This window comes from Schistocerca nitens, chromosome 2, assembly GCF_023898315.1.
Source record: "Schistocerca nitens isolate TAMUIC-IGC-003100 chromosome 2, iqSchNite1.1, whole genome shotgun sequence".
NCBI lineage: Eukaryota > Metazoa > Arthropoda > Insecta > Orthoptera > Acrididae > Schistocerca > Schistocerca nitens.
Genome location: NC_064615.1, coordinates 897,885,435 through 897,908,034, shown reverse-complemented (window position 1 = coordinate 897,908,034; position 22,600 = coordinate 897,885,435). Strand labels below are relative to the sequence as shown.

The following is a 22,600-nucleotide window of genomic DNA, read 5'->3' as shown; positions in this document are numbered from 1 at the left end:
GATTTGGAGTTTTGCAGGGTCCAGTGTGCAAGGAGCAAAAATGGAAATGATGTTTAATTACAAGTGTCCCGTATTCTGACAAGAAATAATAATGGTGAAAACTGAAAAAAGTTTTATAAGGATATGATCGGAAATAAATAGACCTTGGGTTATGACCTACAGGTTTTTCTTCACCAGTAATTTCTGAACGAGAAATTAATATCAGTATTCGTTAACACTACCACTGCAGAAATAACCTTGATGTACGTTGTAGACGATGGGAAAACATACCATTTTCTGTACCTTGTATGACGGCACATAATTGAAATGTTTAATGAACGATGTATTGCTCTAGAAGATGCAGTATTATTGTCTCAATGGTGAATTCACCTTGGTGGTCAAGGGGAGTTTTAAGGTTGTTGGGATATAGAATGTACATGTGACCAATGTAAATGCACATGTGACCAAATCCACAACCAGTTGGGTATGTTCACCAGAGCTTTTGATACGTCGACAAGGAGTGCTGAAGGACGTATAAGATAGCAAACATCAGCTGGAACGCATCCTGCGGTCTCAGTAGACGGACAGCTATTTTAAGACTCGGTCATCGAAATATAACCAAATTTGTGAAACTTCATTTTTAATTTTGGTGAAGACTATGCTCTCTATCTTGAAAACGTTCTTTTAAATCCCCTAGTGCTTAATTCCAGCTTCGATAGAGATCGCATGGACGCTGGTTTTGCCCATTCGATGAGCTCGTTGTTCTACTTTACAAAACAATTAGGTGACTAGATACGGACGTGCACATCCGTCCCAGACTCAATTCTTCATCTAATCAGTCTCATTTTCAGTTCACTCCAAGCTGGCATCACTTGAAACCACAGTGTTGAGATCTTCACTAACCACCTAAATTTAAAACAACTGGGCATTTGGCGAATAAGGCATTGTAATCGAACTCTTTCATTACGATAAATAAGTTATAACGTCTTGTGATAGTTTAGAGATTCAGACATAGTGGGCAGACGAAAGGATTCACTTAAATGCATAACGTGATGTAACAGGTAAATAGTGCTTTGCAGAGAAGAAAAACGTTATTATTGGATCATCGAAAAGAGGAGAGATGGTAGCGTAAAGTTCCTGATCAACAGACTTTGCTTCAGCGAGGTCGACTGAATCACTGACTTCTCTGCAGTATCTCATGGAGTGAGCAAATGTGGCACTGACGGGAAGTATCCGTCCGTCGGAAGGGCCCCATTGGCGGTGTTCGAGAGGAGAAGACCATGTGACTCCTTTCTCTCGTTATAGATCACAATCGTGACACCACAAACAACCAACACAGTCAAAATAACCTGAAGATAGCACTCTCATACCGTGCGAGAGAATGGACCTCTGTGCACAGGGAATAAAATCATTTTCGATTGGTCTGCTGAATCAACATCTTGGGGTCCACCTAAAAAGTGAGGCTTTCACTACTGGTATTTGAGTCTCTGGCGAATTTTGTTATATGAGCAGTATGCTGTGGTCTACGCTGTGATTTCAGCCATAGATCACGGTGGCTCACAAAAGTCGGCAACGCACATTGATGTCTCGCTGCAATCCTCAACGACGAATGGGAGGCGTTCCTGGAGATACGCCCTCTCTCAGCGCTGCAGCGCCATCACATAGAGATCTATGTAGAGGCGAGCACGGACTCACTGTGACCCAGTTGGTGATCTCAGATGAAGCAGTCAATATCATCTAGTTAGGATACCAGTGCTACTCAAGTTTCAGATGGATCTGTGCTTTTGCAAATGATGAACTTGTACGTATAATTGTGTGCAAATGGTGATTTTTTACTGTCAAAGACAGATGTAAGTGTTCGACACTCTCCTGGACTATTTAAAGTTAAATGGTTCAAATGGCTCTGAGCACTATGGGATTTAACGTCTGAGGTCATCAGTCCCCTAGAACTTAGAACTACTTAAACCTAACTAACCTAAGGACATCCATGCCCGAGGCAGGATTCGAACCTGCTACCGTAGCGGTTGCGAGGCGCCTAGAACCGCTCGGCCACCTCGGCCGGCTATATAGAGTCAAGTACGCCTTTTTATCCTTCTTGTAATAAAGTGAATTGCTGTCTCACGTGTTGTAGCCCGATGATCCATCTTCCTGGCCAATCAAAGAACGTTCAGTTATGACCGGACGATTGTAATTTCGTCAAATCATAACACATGACATATTTCTCTGATTAATGAGTCGTCTTCCAATACTTGAGAAATCACCAGGGGCTAAAACGACTCAGAATGCAGTTACAATCTCAGACAAGGTCGCAACATACGTCGGCGCGGTTGCGCGACTTAGCCATCGGTCTCATGACGTCACGGACCAAACGTTGGGTACATACATATGAACAGCTCGGATTGCTGAGCTTGTTTGAGGTTGTAACTACTTTCTGAGCCGTTATGGCCTCTGACGATGTCTCCAGCACTAGAAAACGAAACCTCGGCCTCAGAAATACGTCTTGGATCACTGCCTAATGCGCTCTGAACAAAATACGCCAATGACCTCGTTGTCCCAAAACTAACAACGATATACGACCCCTTCTGGAATGACTGTTTATGTCGCTGACAGTAGACTCCTCGCAGCCCTAGCTGCCCTGTTTACGAAGTGACTCGGCACACCTGCAGACGGACACACGTACCTCTGGCGCTGCTGGTCGGTCTCGGCTTGGCAGGCGAGCTCTCCTCCTCGTCCAGGAAGTAGTAGGTCGCGTTGAAGCCAGTGCCGTCCAGCCGGTCGTTCGAGCGGAAAGTCAGCCTGAAGAATTTGCGATCAGACTCGATGTCGAACTCCTTCAGCTGGCCGCAGTATCTCGAGTACTTTCGGTCGCGCGCCATGAAGTTGGAGAACTCGACGTAATCGCTGGCGGAAGATGCTTCGCACCTGCAACAGTGCAGTTAGTAGGATGAAATGAATGGCAGAGTATGTACATAACTGATCGTTCAGCGTCACGACTGTATGGAAGAAGTATTCTGCACAAAGTAATGCACGATGTGTTCTACCGATTCATGACCTACTAACTGTACCCGACGACCCATTATTGCGACACGGTGTGGTTGGACGAAAAAGAAAGAAATATGTATGAGAACTGGATATATGTCCTAATCTCCTTCTGCCCCCCCCTCCCTCGCCGTCTCTGTCCATCTCCTCCTCTCCTTCTCTATATCATCTCGTCCTCCTTCCCCTCTATCACCTTCTCCCCCTCTCTCTGTCCATCTTCCCCATCCCCTCTATATCCATCTCTTCCTACCCCCTCTATCTGCCCATCTCCCTCTTCCTCCTACGTCCATTTCCCCCAGCCCTCTCTCGATCTCTTCCCCCCCCCCCCCCTTCTGACGTCTTGCTTATTTATTGTTATTGGCAATTGCGATTCTTTCGTACTATCCTAACCACAAGCCGAAAAGCCAGAAACACAACTTTACCGTTTTCTGTGAAAGTTGTCTGCGAGGAAGACGACAATACAGCACATTTTGTGTACACAATTTATGTTTACAAATAGTCTGCCTCGATAGCTGAGTGATCAAGGTGACGGACTGCCATCCAACGGGCCCGGGTTCGATTCCCGTCTGGGTCGGGGATTTTCTACTCTCAGGGACTGGGTGTTGTGTTGTCTTCATCATTATTTCATCCCCATCCGGCGCACAGGTCGCCCAATATGGCGTCGAATGTAATAAGACCTGCACCAAGGCGCCGAACCTGCCCAGTAAGCCCCCCTCCCCCCCCCCCCCCCCCCCACGGCCAATGACGAGACGACAAACTGTAATTACCATTTCCATGTCTAAAAATATAGACAATTAGAAAGAATATTTATGGAAGAAACAATTTCTCTGATTAGTTTTTCTACATCCATCGTGTGGATGTGGATGCTGAACGGATGCTGATCCATAGCTCGTAGAAAAAGCATATCATGAGCCGTAATTCTTCCTAAAGCAAGCGTCTAAAGTGGCTGCCTGGATAACACGAAGTGGTAGAAGGAATTATGGGTCTTGGTATCCTTTTTCTAACAATTTATTCAGTGGTTTAAATATCACACTATCATAGTTAAAACTGGCGGCGACAAAGGAAACACAACCGCACATTATTAAGACAAAGCACAGCACATAGTTTTCTTCTAATAGTTAAATGTTAGTAGCTAAAACCTCGAAAGTTCTTGATCAACTTCCAGAATGAGATTTTCACTCTGCAGCGGAGTGTGCGCTTATGTGAAACTTCCTGGCAGATTAAAACTGTGTGGCGGACCGAGACTGGAACTCGGGACCTTTGCCTTTCGCGGGCAAGTGCTCTACCATCTGAGCTACCCAAGCACGACTCACGTCCCCTTCTCACAGCTTTACTTCTGCCAGTACCTCGTCTCCTACATTCCAAACTTTACAGAAGCTCTCCTGCGAACCTTGCAGAATTAGCACTCCTGAAACAAAGGATATTACGGAGACATGGCTTAGCCACAGCCTTGGGGATGTTTCCAGAATGAGATTTTCACTCTGCAGCGGAGTGTGCGCTGATATGAAACTTCCTGGCAGATTAAAACTGTGTGCCGGACCGATACTGGAACTCGGGACCTTTGCCTTTCGCGGGCAATTGCTCTACTTACTTCAAATTTTAAACGATACTCTATTATACATTGAGAGAGACAGAGACTAGATACTGTTCAAACTACAATGTGTGGACTTTCTTTTTAAAAAAACCGTCTACGAGAAAGAAAATGCTCTTCTGTGCTCTAGTCAATATGTACAAGTATATAAAACCTAGAGCCCGTCTGAATGTGCTTTGGATTATCACGTAAAATTTTAAGTAAATCGGACAAGAACGTTACGAGATTTTTGATAATACTGCTTCCTCTTTGTATATTACATATACATACACTTCAAGAATAATAAAAGAAACGCACAAAAGCAATTATCGAATGCAGCAGAGATCTGCGGAAGTAACGTACATGTACAGACAAACACATGATTACAAGATTACAGTTTCAGAAAATATGGACGATTTATTCAAGAGAAAAAGATTGACAAACTGAGCCAGTCAATAAGGCATTGGTTCATCTCTGGCCATTATGCAAGCTGTTATTCGGCTTGGCATAGATTGACTGAGGGATATCGTGCCAAATTATGTGCAATTGGCGCATTAGATCTGCGAAATCACTAGTTGGTTGAAGGACCCTACCCATAAAGCTCCAAACGTTCTCAATTGGTGAGAGCTCCGGCGACCTTGCTGGCCAAGATAAGACAAGCAGCGGGCGGGCATTATCTTGCTGAATTGTAGGCCCAGGGCGGCTTTCCAGGAAGGGCAACAAAACGGGGAGTACAATATCGTCGACGTACCGCCGTGCTGAAAGGGTGCCACAGGTAACAACCAAAGTGGGCCTGTTATGGAAAGAAATGCCATCTGAGCCATGTCGCGAATCGGCCTACTGCGCCAGGCTTTCGTGTGCGTTTATCTTCGCGTAGTGGGCGTCCACGGGCGGATTCTAAAAACTCGTTTATGCTGAGGCAACCTCTTGCAACATCGTGGCATGCTACGGAAATGCTACGTGTGCCGTCTTGTAGCATGCTACAGAAGGCAGCATCTTGAGGCATTTATTGCATGCGGAAGATAAATTTATATCAAAGCAACAGAGTTTGTGCCACACTGAATCGGTCTTGTAGGAGAATGGGTGATAAAGTGATGGCGGGACCTGCTTACTTGGGCTCGCGCATGCACCTAGTAATTGAAAAGAAAAGAAAGGGAAGAGGAAACGGTGGTGGAAGAGAAGAATATTTAAAAAGGGCCAGCTAGCTAGTATGCTGGGAGATCTAGCAGCAGATGATGGTGGATTACTTAGTAATTTTACGACAATGTCCAATGAAGACTTTAATTATTTACTGCTGTTAAGTACATCTCTTATTCTGAAGAAAGATACCAGCTGGCAAGAGAGTATTTCACCAAGAATTCGACTGGACATCACGTTACGATTTTTAGCCACTAATGGACTTATTCAAAATATTCTGCTATTGCCCTTATAACGCCAGAAGTACGTGAAGCTATTTCATCAGCGATGAAGAATTACATAAAGTCAGTACACAACATAAAATCCAAACTTTATTTAAATAATATTTTATTTTCATTTTTAAGTAAGCTGTAATCTAAATTATATGATTGCTACAACATAATTCACTTGTATTTTAAATCGCAAAAATTGGTGGAGGTCTTCTGGTGTTCTGATGTATCTGGTACTCCAACGAAATATTTACTCTCACCAGTATCATCGTCAACATACATAATATCGCAGATATCTTGTGGACACCTTATTTCTACAGTGTTTTGTGATTCGATAACCGCTAGTGATGTGATTCTGGGCGTCTGCTTCTCATACTACCCAAACGCTGCTTTGAAAAGTGCATTTGCAAAGATGTTGCCGCGCGGAGTGGCCGCTCTTTTAGAGGCCCCATGTCACGGATTGCGCGGCCCCTCCCGCCGGAGGTTCGAGTCCTCCCTCCTGCATGGGTGTACGTGTTCTTCCTAAAGTAAGTTAGTTTAAGTAGTGTGTAAGTCTAGGGACCGATGACCTCAGCCGTTTGGTACCTTAGGAATTCACACACACACACACACACACACACACATACACACACATACACACACACACACACACACACACACAAAGATGTGCTTCACCTATGATTCTGTTGTCGGGGGAAATTTTTTCATTTCATTGGCGATGAACTCCCAACACACACTCCATTCATCTCTGTGCTACAAAGAGATGAATGCAGTGCTGGTAAGCTTCCTCAGCTCGAGCACCTCTCTCCATTCCCTGAGCTGTTCTTTTTTTTTGTTTAATAATTCTCTTTCTTTCGCTATGTTTACTCATGAGATATAGTTGGTGTTCGAGGCAAATTTCCTTCAGAACGCTGACTTGCAGTTTTACGTTATGTTTCTTTGCCCTCTGCGTTGTCATTCAGAAAACATAGGGAATGTAATGATTATGTTTTACCTTCAAGATTCCAAAAGATACCGAAGAATGGAAGAACTTTGCCAGAAATTTCGAAGTGAAGTGGAATTTCCCTCAATGTATAGGAACCATAGATGTCAAACATGTGCAAATTATATGTCCTGTCAATACTGGAAGTGAATATATTAGCTACCAAAACAATTTAGCATTGTCCTTATGGTGATTTCCAAGGCAAATTAGTGCTTTCAGTATGTGTATGTTGGTTGTCAGGATGGCATATCAGATCGAAAACTTTCTTTAAAAACACTTCGTTTCATAAAGCGGTAATAAAAAATAAATTAATCATTTCTCCCCCACAATGTTTTCCACGAACAGAAAATTTGACACTGTATGTTTTAGTAGTGGGCGAGGTGTTTCCATTGCCCACAAATATAGTGAAACAGTATGCTAGGCAATTACCGGGGTCGGAGGAAAGTATATTTAATTACCCGCTTTCTTGGGTACGACGTATTCTCGAAAATGCTTTCCGAAAAATGTCCTCGGTTTTTGAGTGCTTGGGAAGCCAAAGTTGGGAATGCTGAAAAAGTTGCAAAAGCTTGTACGTATCTCCGCAGTTTTTTAAGGCAACTGTTTATTCACTTCCAAGTGCTTCGGACACAGAAGACGTAGATAATGGTGTAATTATTCTTAGAGAGCGCAGAGAAGATATTCGCAGCTATACACGTCTAACGAATTTATCAAAGATGCTCTGAAGACCTTCCAGTGATGCACAGGCAATAAGAGAGGAATTAGAACAATATTTTATGACTTCATATGGAATGGTTGAGTGGCAGAATAGATGCCAATAGTTTACTCCTGCGTCAGTGTATATTAATTATGTACGTACCACAATGATAATCATTTACGTAAATAAATAGAATTATATACAGGGTGACAATTATTGAATTATGTGTAAAAAACGTAAACTAGTCACAAAGTACGGCGTGCAGACACTTTATTCAACATGTAAACATCACTACAGATATTGGAATTTAGGTTATGACACGTTCGATATACCTGCCATCATTGGAGATGATGTGGCGCAGGTGAACAGCGAAGTGTCGGAATGTCGATGACCTCCTGAATGGCTGTTTTCAACTCAGCAGTGGTTTTATGGTTAATGCTGTACACCTTGTCTATAATATAGCCCCACAAGAAGGGTTGGGTTGGGCTGGGTTGGGTTGGGTTTTTTGGGGGAAGAGACCAAACAGCGAGGTCATCGGTCTCATCGGATTAGGGAAGGATGGGGGAGGAAGTCGGCCGTGCCCTTTCAAAGGAACCATCCCGGCATTTGCTTGGAGCGATTGAGGGAAATCACGGAAAACCTAAATCAGAATGGTCGGACGCGGGATTGAACCGTCGTCCTCCCGAATGCAAGTCCAGTTCACAAGAAGGAGTCTCATGTGTTCAGATCCGAAGAACATATCGATGCCAGTGACCTCTGTGTACTGCAGAGCCAGAATGCGGTCCACAGAGTGCCCGTCCAGGACACCGAACACTCTCCTGCTTCTATGGGGTCGAGCTCCGTCTTACATCAACCACATCTTGTCGAAATGAGGGTCACTTTGGATAATGGGGATGAAATCATCTTCCGAAACTTTCACGTACCGTTCGGTAGTCACCGTGCCATCAAGAAAAATAGCACCGATTATTCCGTGACTGGACATTGCACACGACACAGTCACCCGTAGAGGGTGAAGAGAGTTTTCGATCGCGAAATAGGATTCTCAATTGCCCAAATGCGTCAATTTTGCTTGTTGACGAACCCATAGAAATAAAAGTGGGCTTCGTCGCTAAACCAAACCACATTTCACGCACTAATTCGCATCATGCCCCGAGGTCGACCGTGCAGTTTGAACGTCCTAAGCAAACCGTTCACAAGTTTGACGATTTTATTTGGTACAGTTCAATAATTGTCATTCTGTAAGTGAACTCAAGCCCGCCCGGTTGGCCATGCGGTCTAACGCACGGCTTTCCGGGTGGGAAGGAGCGCCTGGTCTCCGGCACGAATCCGCACGGCGGATTTGTGTCGAGGTCCGGTGAACCGGCCAGCCTGTGGATGGTTTTTAGGCGGTTTTCCATCTGCCTCGGCGAATGCGGGCTGGCTACTCTTATTCCACCTCAGTTACTCTATGTCGGTGATTGCTGCGCAAACAAGTTCTCCACGTATGCGTACACCACCATTACTCTACCACGCAAACATAGGGGTTACACTCGTCTGGTGTGAGAGTTTCCCTGGGGGGTCCACCGGGGGCCGAACCGCACGATAATCCTGGATTCGGTGGGGCGGCGGAGGGGTGAAGTGGACTGCGGTAGTCGTCGTGGTGTTGTGGACCACTGCGGCTGCGGCGGGGACGGATCCTCTCCGTCGTTTCTAGGTCACCGGTTAACATACAATACATACAAGTGAACTCAAACTTTTAGTTACTTTTTTCCTAAAAACTCGTAGTGTGGTCTACTGTAGTAAAATAAATTTAGAAACTACTATTTACATCTATCTATTACATATTTATTCGAATGCATTTGGTAGGAGGTACTATATGTGGTGTATTCATTAGAAGAATTAAAAATAGTTGTCTCTTTCTAAGAACGGACTAAAATTTCTTAATTTACAAGTATAGTTATTGATGGTTTTTGCTCATGGAGTGGTATAAAGTACTCAGTTAAAGAATATGAAAATTTACGGAAATTAAGATACTTGCAATTGAGCTGTCCATTCCGGCACGTGGTTCCGTCACATCTGGAATGAGTTCTAATGATTCATATGCGACCGCTACGGTCGCAGGTTCGAATCCTACCTCGGCATTTTAGTAGTTCTAAGTTGTAGGGACTGATGACCTCAAAAGTTAAGTCCCATAGTGCTCAGAGCCATTTGAACCATTTTTTTGATTCATATGCGGACCATTTTCTTACTGTATTAGGCGCTGAGCAGCTTTCTCTATTCGTTACACGCGTGTGTTCACAATGATATGCATTTCTCAGATTTTTCGTCTTCTTTCCCGAAGCGTTCTCATCGATTTCATATTTTTAAACGAGATTCCGTATAACGTCTCTATTCATTACATTATTATTAAAAGTACTTTCACGTACGTTCCTCAGAACCTCAGGTTGTCTCCATATTTTCGAATTTGTCGCAGCCGCACAGAAAATATCGTACACGAACCCATCCAACTCGGAAGCTAGTTACGGCACACCACGGCAGTCTGCGACATGACACACGTTGCTGTCTATGTCTCTTGAATTAGGCGGCAACGTGCGTCGTGCAACATGCGGCACTGTAGCATGCCACAATGTTGCAAGATGATGCCTCAGTGTATACGAGGCTTAAGAGGTCTCTGGCAAGCTCGCTCTCTCGCACACAGTCCTCCGTGGAGGCAGGTGGTTCTTAGCTGGGACGCGAGCAGGTCCTGGTGGTCCGGGGATGTTGGCTGAGCTTTCGATGGCGGGCATGTGGACCGCACTTGGCCATAGATAGTGGTATCACGGGCAGAGGGGCCTTTGCTGCTGCGGACTAGGGACTGGTGCTGCAAACCGCCGTCTGTGTCAGAGTCCAACTCAAAGTGCTGACACGGGACCGCAAGCTGCATGCTCACGTCTCTCCTGTAACACCTGGTGAGGAGGTTGAAGTTGTTGCTTACATTACCAGTGCAGCAGCGCAGTTGTAACTGCGACTACACCACGTTATACCAGCCAAGTGTCTTGTAATGTGCGCAAACTTGGGTAATGTTCGTTAACTGGGCGGATCTCTGAGAGAAGACGATACCCGCTAATTATCATCTTCCTATTTATATCACTTGATTTCTTCGACGAGGTTCAACCTCCAATGGTAAAACTTCCATCTGACCATATGCTTGCTGTTTATTGCGTTGGTAGTTTGTCGAGGCGAGAGGATAAGGGGATACGATCTTATATGTAAAATTTGCGTTGTCAACTTTGTAGAGTTTCGTGTGATTCTTAAAGCTCTATTTGTGTTATAGCGGCCTTCCTTATGGAGTTGGCTAGGCTGCGTTGTCCAAGTACTAGTGGGAGCTGGCCGTTGTGGCCGAGCGGTTCTAGGCGCTTCAGTCCGGAATAGCGCTGCTGCTACGGTCGCAGGTTCGAATGCTGCCTCGGGCATGGTTGTGTGTGATGTCCATTGGTTAGTTAGGTTTAAGTAGTTCGAAGTCTAAGGGACTGATGACCACAGATGTTGAGTCCAAATGGTTCAAATGGCTCTAAGCGCTGAGGTCATCAGTTCCCTAGACTTAGAAATACTTAAACCTAACCAACCGGAGGACAGCACACACATCCACGCCCGAGGCAGGATTCGAACCTGCGACCGTAGCAGCAGCGCGGTTCAGGACTGAAGCGCCTAGGACCGCTCGGCCACAGCGACCGGCAGATGTTAAGTCCCATGGCGCTTACAGCCATTTGAACCATTTTGTACTATTCGAATTATTTAAGAACTGTAAATGAAGAAAAATTGTATTAACTTATTGTAAGTCTGTTATTATCTGGTACCAGGAACTTTTTTACTTGTCCTTTCTTATACGATGTGGTTTTGAAGGAAGGGGTGCAGATAATCCCTAAATCTATCTCCAGAGTGTGAGGTTCAACTAGTTGTTGGCACGGTGTATTGCGAGCGTTAATTATGTTTTTGTAACGCGTGTTGTGTATGTTTTACAACTTTTTACCTGGAATACTGGGCCGAGTTTTCGTGCAGTGCCACGGGCTCTACCGCCTGGTACGAACCGATTACAATACCAAAAGGTAACTCTGAATATTTTGTAAAAAGTTCATCTTAAAATTTATTATTAGAGTTGTTCTATACGTCTTTTATAAAACATTCTTTACATTAATTAAATGTCACTGGATGTGCACAGTTAAGGATCAAATGGGTTTTACTGTGAATCTGTGTACATTACTTCGCGGACGGCTAAAACCTGTTAAGTGTTATTTGATTTTATTCAAAGCCTATAGCGTTTAGCTCATGTAATTTTACTCTCAAATACTCACTGAACTAAAGAATATTTGGTAAATTTCATCATACCCAGATATTTGTCTTGCAGTGCTCTTAATTTATAAATCAGTGACTTTATCCTTTGGTTTTGAGGCCCATTTTTTAAGTTTGCTGCCAGCCGCTGTGGCCGAGCGGCTCTAGGCGCTTCAGTCCGGAGCCGCGCGGCTGCTACCGTCGCAGGTTCGAATCCTGCCTCAGTCATGGATGTGTGTGGAGGTTAGTTACGTTTAAGTAGTTCTAAGTCTAAGGGACTGATGACCTCAGATGTTAAGCCCCATAGTGCTTAGAGCCATTTGAACCATTTTTTTTGAAGTTTGATGATTTATTCCGAATTTTATAATATTGTATTGTATTGTATTGAACTGGGGACCTCAAAACGACAAAGAGGCTTTGTCCCCGCCGTAGCCAACAGTGGTTCACAACTGCATAACAGGCTACAGCAGTCCACTCATCCCACTGCCGCCCCACACCGAACCCAGGGTTATTGTGCGGTTCGGTCCCCAGTGGACCCCCCGGAAACATCTCACACCAGACGAGTGTAACTCCAATGTTTGCGTGGTAGAATAATGATAGTGTACGCGTACTTGGAGACAGTGTTTGCGCAGCAATAGCGGACATAGTGCAACTGAGGCGGAATAAGGGGAACCAGCCCGCATTCGCCGAGGCACATGGAAAACCGCCTTAGGAACCATCCACAGACTGGTCGGCACGCCGGACCTCGACACTAATCCGCCGGGCGGATTCGTGCCGGGGACCGACACGCCTTCTCGCCCGGAAAGCAGCGCGTTAGAGCGCACGGTTAGCCGAGTGGGCTTTTATAATATTAATACATTGTAATTCAAACCTGGTTTTCGGGCCTATGGCGGACGACAATCAAGTTGGTATCCTACTGCTGTCCGGGGCCTCTGGAGAAATGTCTTCGGCCTCGAATCTCACTGACTGAAGAAAAACTGTCCTCAGTGACGAGTCCCACTTGGAACTGAGCCCCGATGATCAGCAAGTTTAATGAAGAATTATGTTAAGAGTGAACTTTAAACAAATACTTACTGCTTATATTTTTACATGGAACTGTTTACAATGTCAATGATTTAACTTCACTGAAAGTAAACGAAGATAAACAGCTACATGTTATTTGTTGCAGTACGGAGATAATTGTTTGTTTCTTTTACTGAACTATAGCAGGAGGAGGAGGAGGATATTGGTGTTTAACGTCCCGTCGACAACGAGGTCATTAGAGACGGAGCACAAGCTCGGATTAGGGAAGGATGGGAAAGGAAGTCGGCCGTGCCCTTTGAAAGGAACCGTCCCGGCATTTGCCTGGAGTGATCTATGGAAATCACGGAAAACCTAAATCAGGATGGTCGGACGCGGGATTGAACCGTCGTCCTCCCGAATGCGAGTCCAGTGTGCTAACCACTGCGCCACCTCGCTCGGTTTTTACTGAACTATAATAAGACCCAATTGTTTGAATAATTTTCTATTCTGAAGTTTATTTCAAGAGTGTAGACCTGTTAGTTGTATTGACGTGTCCGCAGCTCGTGGTCGTGCGGTAGCGTTCTCGCTTCCCGCGCCCGGGTTCGATTCCCGGCGGGGTCAGGGATTTTCTCTGCCTCGTGATGATGGGTGTTGCGTTATGTCCTTAGGTTAGTTAGGTTTAAGTAGTTCTGAGTTCTAGGGGACTGATGACCATAGATGTTAAGTCCCGTAGTGCTCAGAGCCATTTGAACCATTTGTATTGACGCTTTGCAACAATAGAGCCGAGTGCAAAAGAATCAGACTGCATTGTGACAATTAGTGCTACACGTGAAATATAATAACTCTCTCTACTACAAGCCAGGTCTGATAATAAGCCTTAGCCAGAAAATCATAGTCAAAAATGTAGATAAATCGTATGTAACAAATTTTATGTATTGTGTAATATGGCTTACATTGTCATTGTAAATTTCTACCGCTCGTTATTGCAGGGACACGGTACCGAAATACTGGGATGCTTTGTCAACTGTACCTGAGCTTTCATATTTAACCTTTCTCTCTGCAGCGGGCACTGTGCTGTTTTGAAACTTCGTGACAGTTATTGTGAGACCGTCCAGACTTATTCTACATCAATCAGGCATTTTTGGCTTAATTGCTCACTTGAAATCTCTACCTGTATGTCAAAGATTTAATTATTAACAATTAGGTGTTCTCATTATGATAAATAACTCGGCAAGATGCAGTGCTCAGATAAACCATCATACCCAACATGCTCAGGTCCACTATTTGGGTGAGCTTGGAGACCCATAGAAAAATCGTGTATCCTAAACTATAGCGAGATGACGCAGGAACACCTGATATAACTTGGACGATAATATGAGCCTGCTTACTGTGGCTGCAGCAATTTGTATTGGCAGAAGTGTTGAGTACAACTGAGGACTGTGTAATACAACTGCCATAAATCGATTCACTATTTTTGTTTCAACTCTATTATAGCTACTTCATAATTTATTGTGCGAGCTTGGTACTCTTAATCGGAGTGGAAAGTTATTAGGTTTCTTGCTGGAAGCGAGTGGGCCTCGAGTGCTCGGCAGTGTACAGTTTGTTCAGTTCAAGCCGATCGAGGTGGCCGAACTGTTCTAGGCCCTTCAGTCTGGAACCGCGCGACCGCTACTGTCGCAGGTTCGAATCCTGCCTCGGACATGGATGTGTGTGATGTCCTTAGGTTAGTTAGGTTTAAGTAGTCGTAAGTTCAAGGGGACTTATGACCTCAGATGTTAAGTCCTATAGTGCTCGGAACCATTTGAACCATTTGTTCAGCCCAAGGCTTTCACTATGTCTCAAAATCAGAGAACTGCAGCCTCTTGGGAGGCGCCCAGTTTTCGAATAAAGCTTGTTTCCCAAAATGTCATTGTAGGCCATTCCCTGGCGCCAGTCCGCTGCAACAGGCATGATGGTGCCGGCCGCAACAGCGTTCCCCTGTGGACACTTCGGGGTGAAATTTGCCGTTCTGTTTACACATCAAAGGAAGCCGCCTAACGGCTCTTCACTGACCACGTGATAGCTTGTTACTTACCTTTCGATTTATGGACTGATCATTCCAGAGTAGCACCGTTGACACCAGCCCTGGGGCGAACGATGCTGACCAATGCAGAGAGACTGTCCAGTACCAGCACCAACTTAATGAAATGTGATATGCATTTTTGTATGGCTTAAGCGGCTTGTTTCTGGTACCCCATGTCATTACACAGGTGATGAATATTCTCGTTCGTCACTTAAGCAGCTGCATTGTCACCCCTCCAAGTGGAGTTTTGGAACTGTGGTCAGTTCAGAAGAGAGAACTTGAAGTTAGTGTCTATTCGCTTCACAGCTATCGTCTTGTCCTGACTGGAGCCCAGTCGCTGTAGTTGGAAAATATATCACTCAGGCTGTAGCGCACTCCAGCTTCTGAATAGCTCGCAGTTAACTAATTCTGTTCTGCATCTTGCAAGCAGGGTGGCAAGGAGCACTCTGGCGGAGAGAGCTCTCACATTAGTATCAGTTCTTTCTTATCTGTGCAGTCACATTACAGCAGAGACAACTGTGCATGACATATTTTGCTGGCAGCAGCAAACGCACTTGCTTATCTTCAAGGTCGTGCCGGGAACCACATGCCAACATTATGGATTGGACGGGAGCGAAAGGAAGGGGAGAGTCTGACTCCCTCCTCCCCCACTCCCCTGCGATCTTGCTATCTGCATAAAGCACCCCCACCCCAAGTGCCCAAGGTCGCCAACCAATGATGTGCATGTTGTCAGTGAGTGTCGACTGCAGTTTCCATGCCCGTCATATTTCACCGACATCAACGTCAGCATCCAGCCACAACCATCCCATGCCACGTATGAAGTGCAAAATACGAGTATGTTGGAATTGTTTGAGATGCCTATCTGCACAACAGGCAAGAACTTATTCAGTCATCTATAATTATTTTCTGTATGACGTTATACTTATCTTTTTTTCGTTACTATTACAGCAGTAGTACGTTTTAGGTTATCAAAATCCACGCACAGTGTTCTCATTGCATTTGATTTGTCTTGACAATAAAAACGATTGATAAGGACATTCTTCATTAAAATCCTTATTTAGCAGCAACAGGATAAATAAGGCCGGCCTTGAGTGGCCGAGCGGTTCTAAGCGCTACAGTCTGGAACCGCGCGACCGCTACGGTCGCAGGTTCGAATCCTGCCTCGGGCATGGATGTGTGTTATATCCTTAGGTTAGTTAGGTTTAAGTAGTTCAAGGTTCTAGGGGACTGATGACCTCAGAAGTTAAGTCCCATAGCGCTCAGAGCCATTTGAACCATTTGAAATAAATTAATCCGGAGTGCACTGTCATCCATCCCTTAGAATACGTTATTCAAGGCTGTACAACTTAATTTACGTAACAAGCATAAAGTAAATTGTACTACCTGATGTCTATTAAAACATGTAAATAAAAACAACGAAAAAGTCATCACTGAGTTCTTGCTGAAACGGATGAACCAATTTCTCTTGAATGACATTGCAGTACCTGTGTTAAGGAGGATCCAACGTTCCTTTGGACACGCATTCATGTCTGAGAAAAAAAAAAAAAAGGACTTTTGCGACTACAGCCGATATGAAATACATGAAACGTATTTGCAGTAGCGAATACGGACATCTATAATGGAATGACGGCAATCAGAATCTGTGCCAGACCAGGACTTGTATACGGATTTCCAACTTTACGCGAGCCGGTGTTAACCACTTTGACCATGCATGTACGAAGGAACGTTGCATTATTCTTCTTAGCAACAAGGGCACAGCAGTATCATAGTTATCCGCCGAATCAGCAAGCGACTTTAATTAACAAAATGTTCTCCCCTTGCGGGAATTATAGAAGGTGAATATTAATAAAATAGACATATTGCAGGGACGGATTACTGACCGGAAATGGAAGAAAAAAGATTCTATGAACATATGCCCGGAAATGCATGGTTGCCATGGTACATGGCGCTGACGAGTTCCTCAACCATGAGCAGTACCGCTATACCAAGTCAAATGCACTGAACGACACCAACCACATCACACATTTCTTCCAAATAAACAAATGTGCAGTGAGGCGGTGGACTGTACGTAAATCAGATATGGAGGGCAGGGCTCTAAATGATCTTGAGACGAGCCCTAGTACAAGCTCCCAGGTAAGCGGCCCACCAACATGGTGTAAGCCAGATTATCCGTATGCAGCATGACATTGCATCCTATGGAGGCCACTTTGAACGTATATTGTAACGTGGATGCGTTCCTGCTCTGTACCGTATTCTGGGATAATTTGTTGCCGCTGTATGCGTACCGTCCATTGTCAGACACATGTACATCGGACCTTTTTTCCTCCATTTCCAGTCAGGAGCCTATCCCTACAGTTTTTCGGTTTTATTAATGGCCACCCTGTATAATATGTCCACGAGTACAGGTTTTAACGCAGGAACGACGACATACGGAAGTTTGGGTCGGCCCGTGAGTCGTACATGCATAGCCAATCGTTTTTAGGCGACAGGTCGTGTAAAGCTGGAAGTCTGTGTCAGAGGCTTAAGTCTTACACAAAACTGCACTGTCGTCATTCTGTTACACACTTGGTCGTTCGTGTTCTGGACTGCGAAACATTTTATGCAGCTTCTGTTGAGCTAATTCTTCTTCCTGCTATAGGAACAACTACAAGATTTGAAACCAATCATGGAAATGTGGATGATTGTGCTATATGGTGATGAATATCCAAGATGAAGTTGGCTCTCATAGTAGTGTCGGTATTTCTGAAATCACATAACAAAAACAGTAACTGACGACTCAGGTGTAACTGTTATTGCTTGTAATAGGGCACAATTTCCAGTCGAGTTTCAAAATTTCTTCGACCATTACAGATTTTTTTCGATATTCTGTTCATGATGGTCAGTTTCTTCCTAGTCCATTTCTACAGGGTGTTACAAAAAGGTAGAGCCAAACTTTCAGGAAACATTCCTCACACACATAGAAAGAAAAGATGTTATGTGGACGTGTCCGGAACGTTTAATTTCCTTGTTAGAGCTCATTTTAGTTTCGTCAGTATGTACTGTACTTCCTCGATTCACCGCCAGTTGGCCCAATTGAAGGAATGTAATGTTGACTTTGGTGCTTGTGTTTACATGAGACTCATTGCTGTACAGTACTAGCATCAAGCACATCAGTACGTAGCATCAAAAAGTTAGTGTTCACCACGAACGTGGTTTTGCAGTCAGTGCAATGTTTACAAATGCGGAGTTGGCAGATGCCCATTTGATGTATGAATTAGCACGGGGCAATACCCGTGGCGCGGTGCGTTTGTAACGAGACAGATTTCCAGAACGAAGGTGTCCCGACAGGAAGACGTTCGAATTAATTGATCGGCGTCTTAGGGAGCACGGAACATTCCAGCCTATGACTCGCGACTGGGTAAGACCTAGAACGACGAGGACACCTGCAATGGATGAGGCAATTCTTCGTGCAGTTGACGATAACCCTAATGTCAGCGTCGGAGAAGTTGCTGCTTTACAAGGTAACGCTGGCCACGTCATTGTATGGAGACTGCTACGGGAGAACCAGTTGTTTCCGTACCATGTACAGCGTGTGCAGGCATTATCAGTGCAAATGTTCTCTTTACGGATGAGGCTTGATTCCAACGTAATCAAATTGTAAATTTTCTCAATCAACATGTGTGGGCTGACGAGAATCCGCACGCAATTGTGCAATCACGTCATCCACACAGATTTTCTGTGAACGTTTGGGCAGCCATTGTTGGTGATGTCTTGATTGGGCCCCATGTTCTTCCACCTACGCTCAATGGAGCACGTTATCATGATTTTATACGGGATACTCTACCTGTGCTGCTAGAACATGTGCCTTTACAAGTACGACACAACATGTGGTTCATGCACGATGGAGCTCCTGCATATTTCAGTCGAAGTATTCGTACGCTTCTCAACAACAGATTCGGTGACCGATGGATTGGTAGCGGCGGACCAATTCCATGGCCTCCACGCTCTCCTGACCTCAACTCTCTAGACTTTCATTTATGGGGGCATTTGAAAGCTCTTGTCTACGCAACCCCAGTACCAAATGTAGAGACTCTTCGTGCTCGTATTGTGGACGGCTGTGATACAATACACAATTCTCCAGGGCTGCATCAGCGCTTCAGGGATTCCATCCGACGGAGGGTGGATGCATGTATCCTCGCTGACGGAGGACATTTTGAACATTTCCTGTAACAAAGTGTTTCAAGTCACGCTGGTACGTTCTGTTGCTGTGTGTTTCCATTCCATGATTAATGTGATTTGAAGAGAAGTAATAAAATGAGCTCTAACATGGAAAGTAAGCGCTTCCGGATACATGTGCACATAACATATTTTCTTTCTTTGTGTGTGAGGAATGTTTCCTGAAAGTTTGGCCGTACCTTTTTGTAACATCCTGTATACCCTGTTGTGGTCACCGCATATAAAATTATGTGCTAATGTGGTGGCGAGGTCACACTCTTCCCAGAATGGGTTCGGCTTTAGCTTTACTTCATACTGTTTGTCTACTGTGGGATCTACCTCGTGTACAAAATCGTACCGTAGCACAATGAAGCTGCACCTTAACATGGAGTTCTTAATATTGTCCCATATAAATTTCCATTTCATATGTTCGTATCTACATTGTACTGTGTAATGGGTCTATGAATACGAGTTGTATTATACTTTCGCCGAATGTTTTGCATACGATAAATTTCCATCAAATATCGTCGAATATAATATAATTATTATTTTTTGGGTGGGTGATGTTCGATAGTGGAGGTCCTGTTGTGATCTAAAATAGTAAATGAGTTTTCTGTAATGCTTACCAAGTTGTCTTACAGTCTTCTAAAGGTAATCTTTATGAAGAAACAGAGTGCCAATTATTGATCTACATGAAAAAAACGTAAATTACTTACAAACTACGGCGTGCACACACTGCACACACTTTATTCAACACGTAATCATTCACTATAGACATTCGGATTTAGATGATCACATGTTCGATATGCCTGCCATCATTGGCGATGATGTGGCGCAGACTAAGAGCAAAATTCTGCATGACACGCTGAATCGTCGGAACATCAATGCTGTCGATGATCTTCTGAATGGCTGTTTCCAGCTCAAGAATGGTTTTTGGTGTTATTGATGTACACCTTGTCTTTAATGTAGCCCCATAAAAAGGAGCCTCATGAGTTCAGATCCGGAGAATATCGCGGCCAATCGAGGCCCATGTCAGTGGCCTCTGCATACCCCAGAGCCAGAATGCGATCCCCAGAGTGCTTTTCGAGGACATAAAACACTCCCACGTTTTGATGGGGTAGAGCTCCGTCTTGCATGAACCACATATTGTCGAAATCAGTATCACTTTGGATAATGGGTATGAAATCATCTGCCAAAACCTTCACGTACCGTTGTTAGTCACCATGCCATCAAGGTATTCAAGGTATATCGCACCGATTATTCCGTGACTGGACATTGCACACCACACAGTCACCCATTCAGGGTGAAGAAGCTTTTCGATCGCAAAATGCGTATTCTCAGTCCCCCAAATCATCCAGTTTTTCCCATTGACTAACCCATCAAAATGAAAGTGGGCTTCGTCTCTAAACCAAACCATAAATGCACATACCAATTCTCATCACGCCCCGCGGCCAACCGTGTAATTTGAACATCGTAAAGCAAACCGTCCTGCATTTGAGTCACCATAAAGTTCTTATTATGAAGCTGACTGTAAAGATATTCTCTTTCCTAGTAACCAAAACCCGACAAGAAAAATTGGGGCACCCTGAAAGGGATGCGGACCAAAATGAAAAGTTACCGGTTGAGATGATATGTGATGTTATTTCAACTATTACAAAACTGTGTCAAATTTAAATGACAGCGTCAGGCATTTGACAATGCGACATTACACTGTTTAACCCCCTGCCCATTCTCAGCAGAATGCATGGACTGATTCGATTGGAAACGGTACTATAGAGCCGTTGTATCCTCTCCTGCTGCAAGATGGCCACAATCATTGTAATTAGTCCTTGAAATCCTTGTTACTAGCACTAGGACGGAGCTAGCGGCTGAGCTGGTCCCAAAAATTCTCCCTAGGGGAACAACGCGCCCACTTAATTAAGATATGTCAAGTAGCGACGAGCATTGTCCTGCTGAAAAATGGAATCACGACGCTCTCGCATGAGAGGTAACATATGAGCACACACGATGTCCGTGACGTATTTTCACTCCCTTTATATATCCTATCAAGGCTGGCAACAACACAAAACATTAAACACGAACAATGCTAACAGGCTCTGGTGGTAGCTCTGCAACTCTATTCGTGTACATACTCGCCGATATTGTGTCCGTGTATGAAGTTACACTAACATCCACCATTTCTTCACTTTCTTTGTCAGCGAATGTACTAACGGTGAATTCATTGTGTATTCATTGTAAAGGGAGTTATCGCACTCGTGTAATATATTTCGCTAATTGCGTACGGATGGAGAAAGGTGACACTCTGTGTTCTATTCCAGTCCATAATACTGTGACCATTGACTGTATGCCGTATGGACGCCGAACGTAAATATGAGTAAAAGTAACATATTGCGCATAAATGGGAAAAGAAATCCACTACTGTACAGCTACACAAATCGCTGGAAACATATCTGCAGTAAAACACTTAGGACTAAATATCGAGAGAAACCTTAACTGGAATGACCACGTAAAACAAATACTGGGAAAAGCAGATACCAGACTCTCATTCATAGGAAGAATTTTAAGGTTGGTTGGTTGTTTTGGGGGAAGGGTACAAACAATGAGGTCATCGATCCCATGGGATTAGGGAAGGATGGAGAAGGAAGTCGGCCGTGCCCTTTCAAAGGAACTACGCCGGAATTTGCCTGAAGCGATACAGGGAAATCTCGGAAAACCTAAATCAGTATGGCTGGACACGGGTTTGAACCGTCGTCCTCCCGAAAGCTAGTCCAGTGTGCTAACTACTGCGCCACCTCGCTCGGTGAATTTTAAGGCAATGTAACTCATCCACGAAATAAGTGGCTTACAAAGCGCTTGTTCGACAAATTCTTAAGTATTGTTCATCTGGGGTCCGTACCAGGTAGGACTGATGGAAGAGATAGAGAATATCCAACGAATTGCGGCGCACTTCGTCAGGGGATCGAGTGCGTTACTGAGACGCTCAACAAACTCTGTTGGCAGACGATACAAGAGAGGCGTTGTGCATCACGGCGAGATTTACTACTTAAATTTCGAGAGAGCGCTTTCCGGGAACAGTCGGAGAACATATTACATTCCCCCACATACGTCTCACATAATGACTACGAGGAGAAAATTCGAGAAATTAGAGCCAATACAGAAGCTTACCGACAATCATTCTTTGTACGTGCTATTAGCGAGTGTAGCGCGATTGGAGGGCTCAGTTACTGGTGCAAATGTACCCTCCGCCAGACAACATTAGGTGGCTTGCGGAGTATGATGTAGATGTAGATGTATATGCCGTAATGCGGTAATTTTCATTTCCCAGTTGTATTTTATTATATCGTTCTGATTTTGTATCATGATCACTACACATTTCAAATCATTC

General features: G+C 44.3%; 1 protein-coding gene across 1 annotated transcript in view; it reads right to left on the bottom strand.

The window, feature by feature from the left end:
- LOC126237206 (suppressor of lurcher protein 1-like) overlaps positions 1 to 22,600 on the bottom strand; it is a 732,293-nt gene that overhangs the window by 4,245 nt on the left and 705,448 nt on the right. The window contains exon 5 of the mRNA XM_049947086.1: positions 2,660 to 2,901. Coding sequence (XP_049803043.1) covers positions 2,660 to 2,901 — 242 coding nt within the window. The remainder of the gene's footprint in view (positions 1 to 2,659; positions 2,902 to 22,600) is intronic.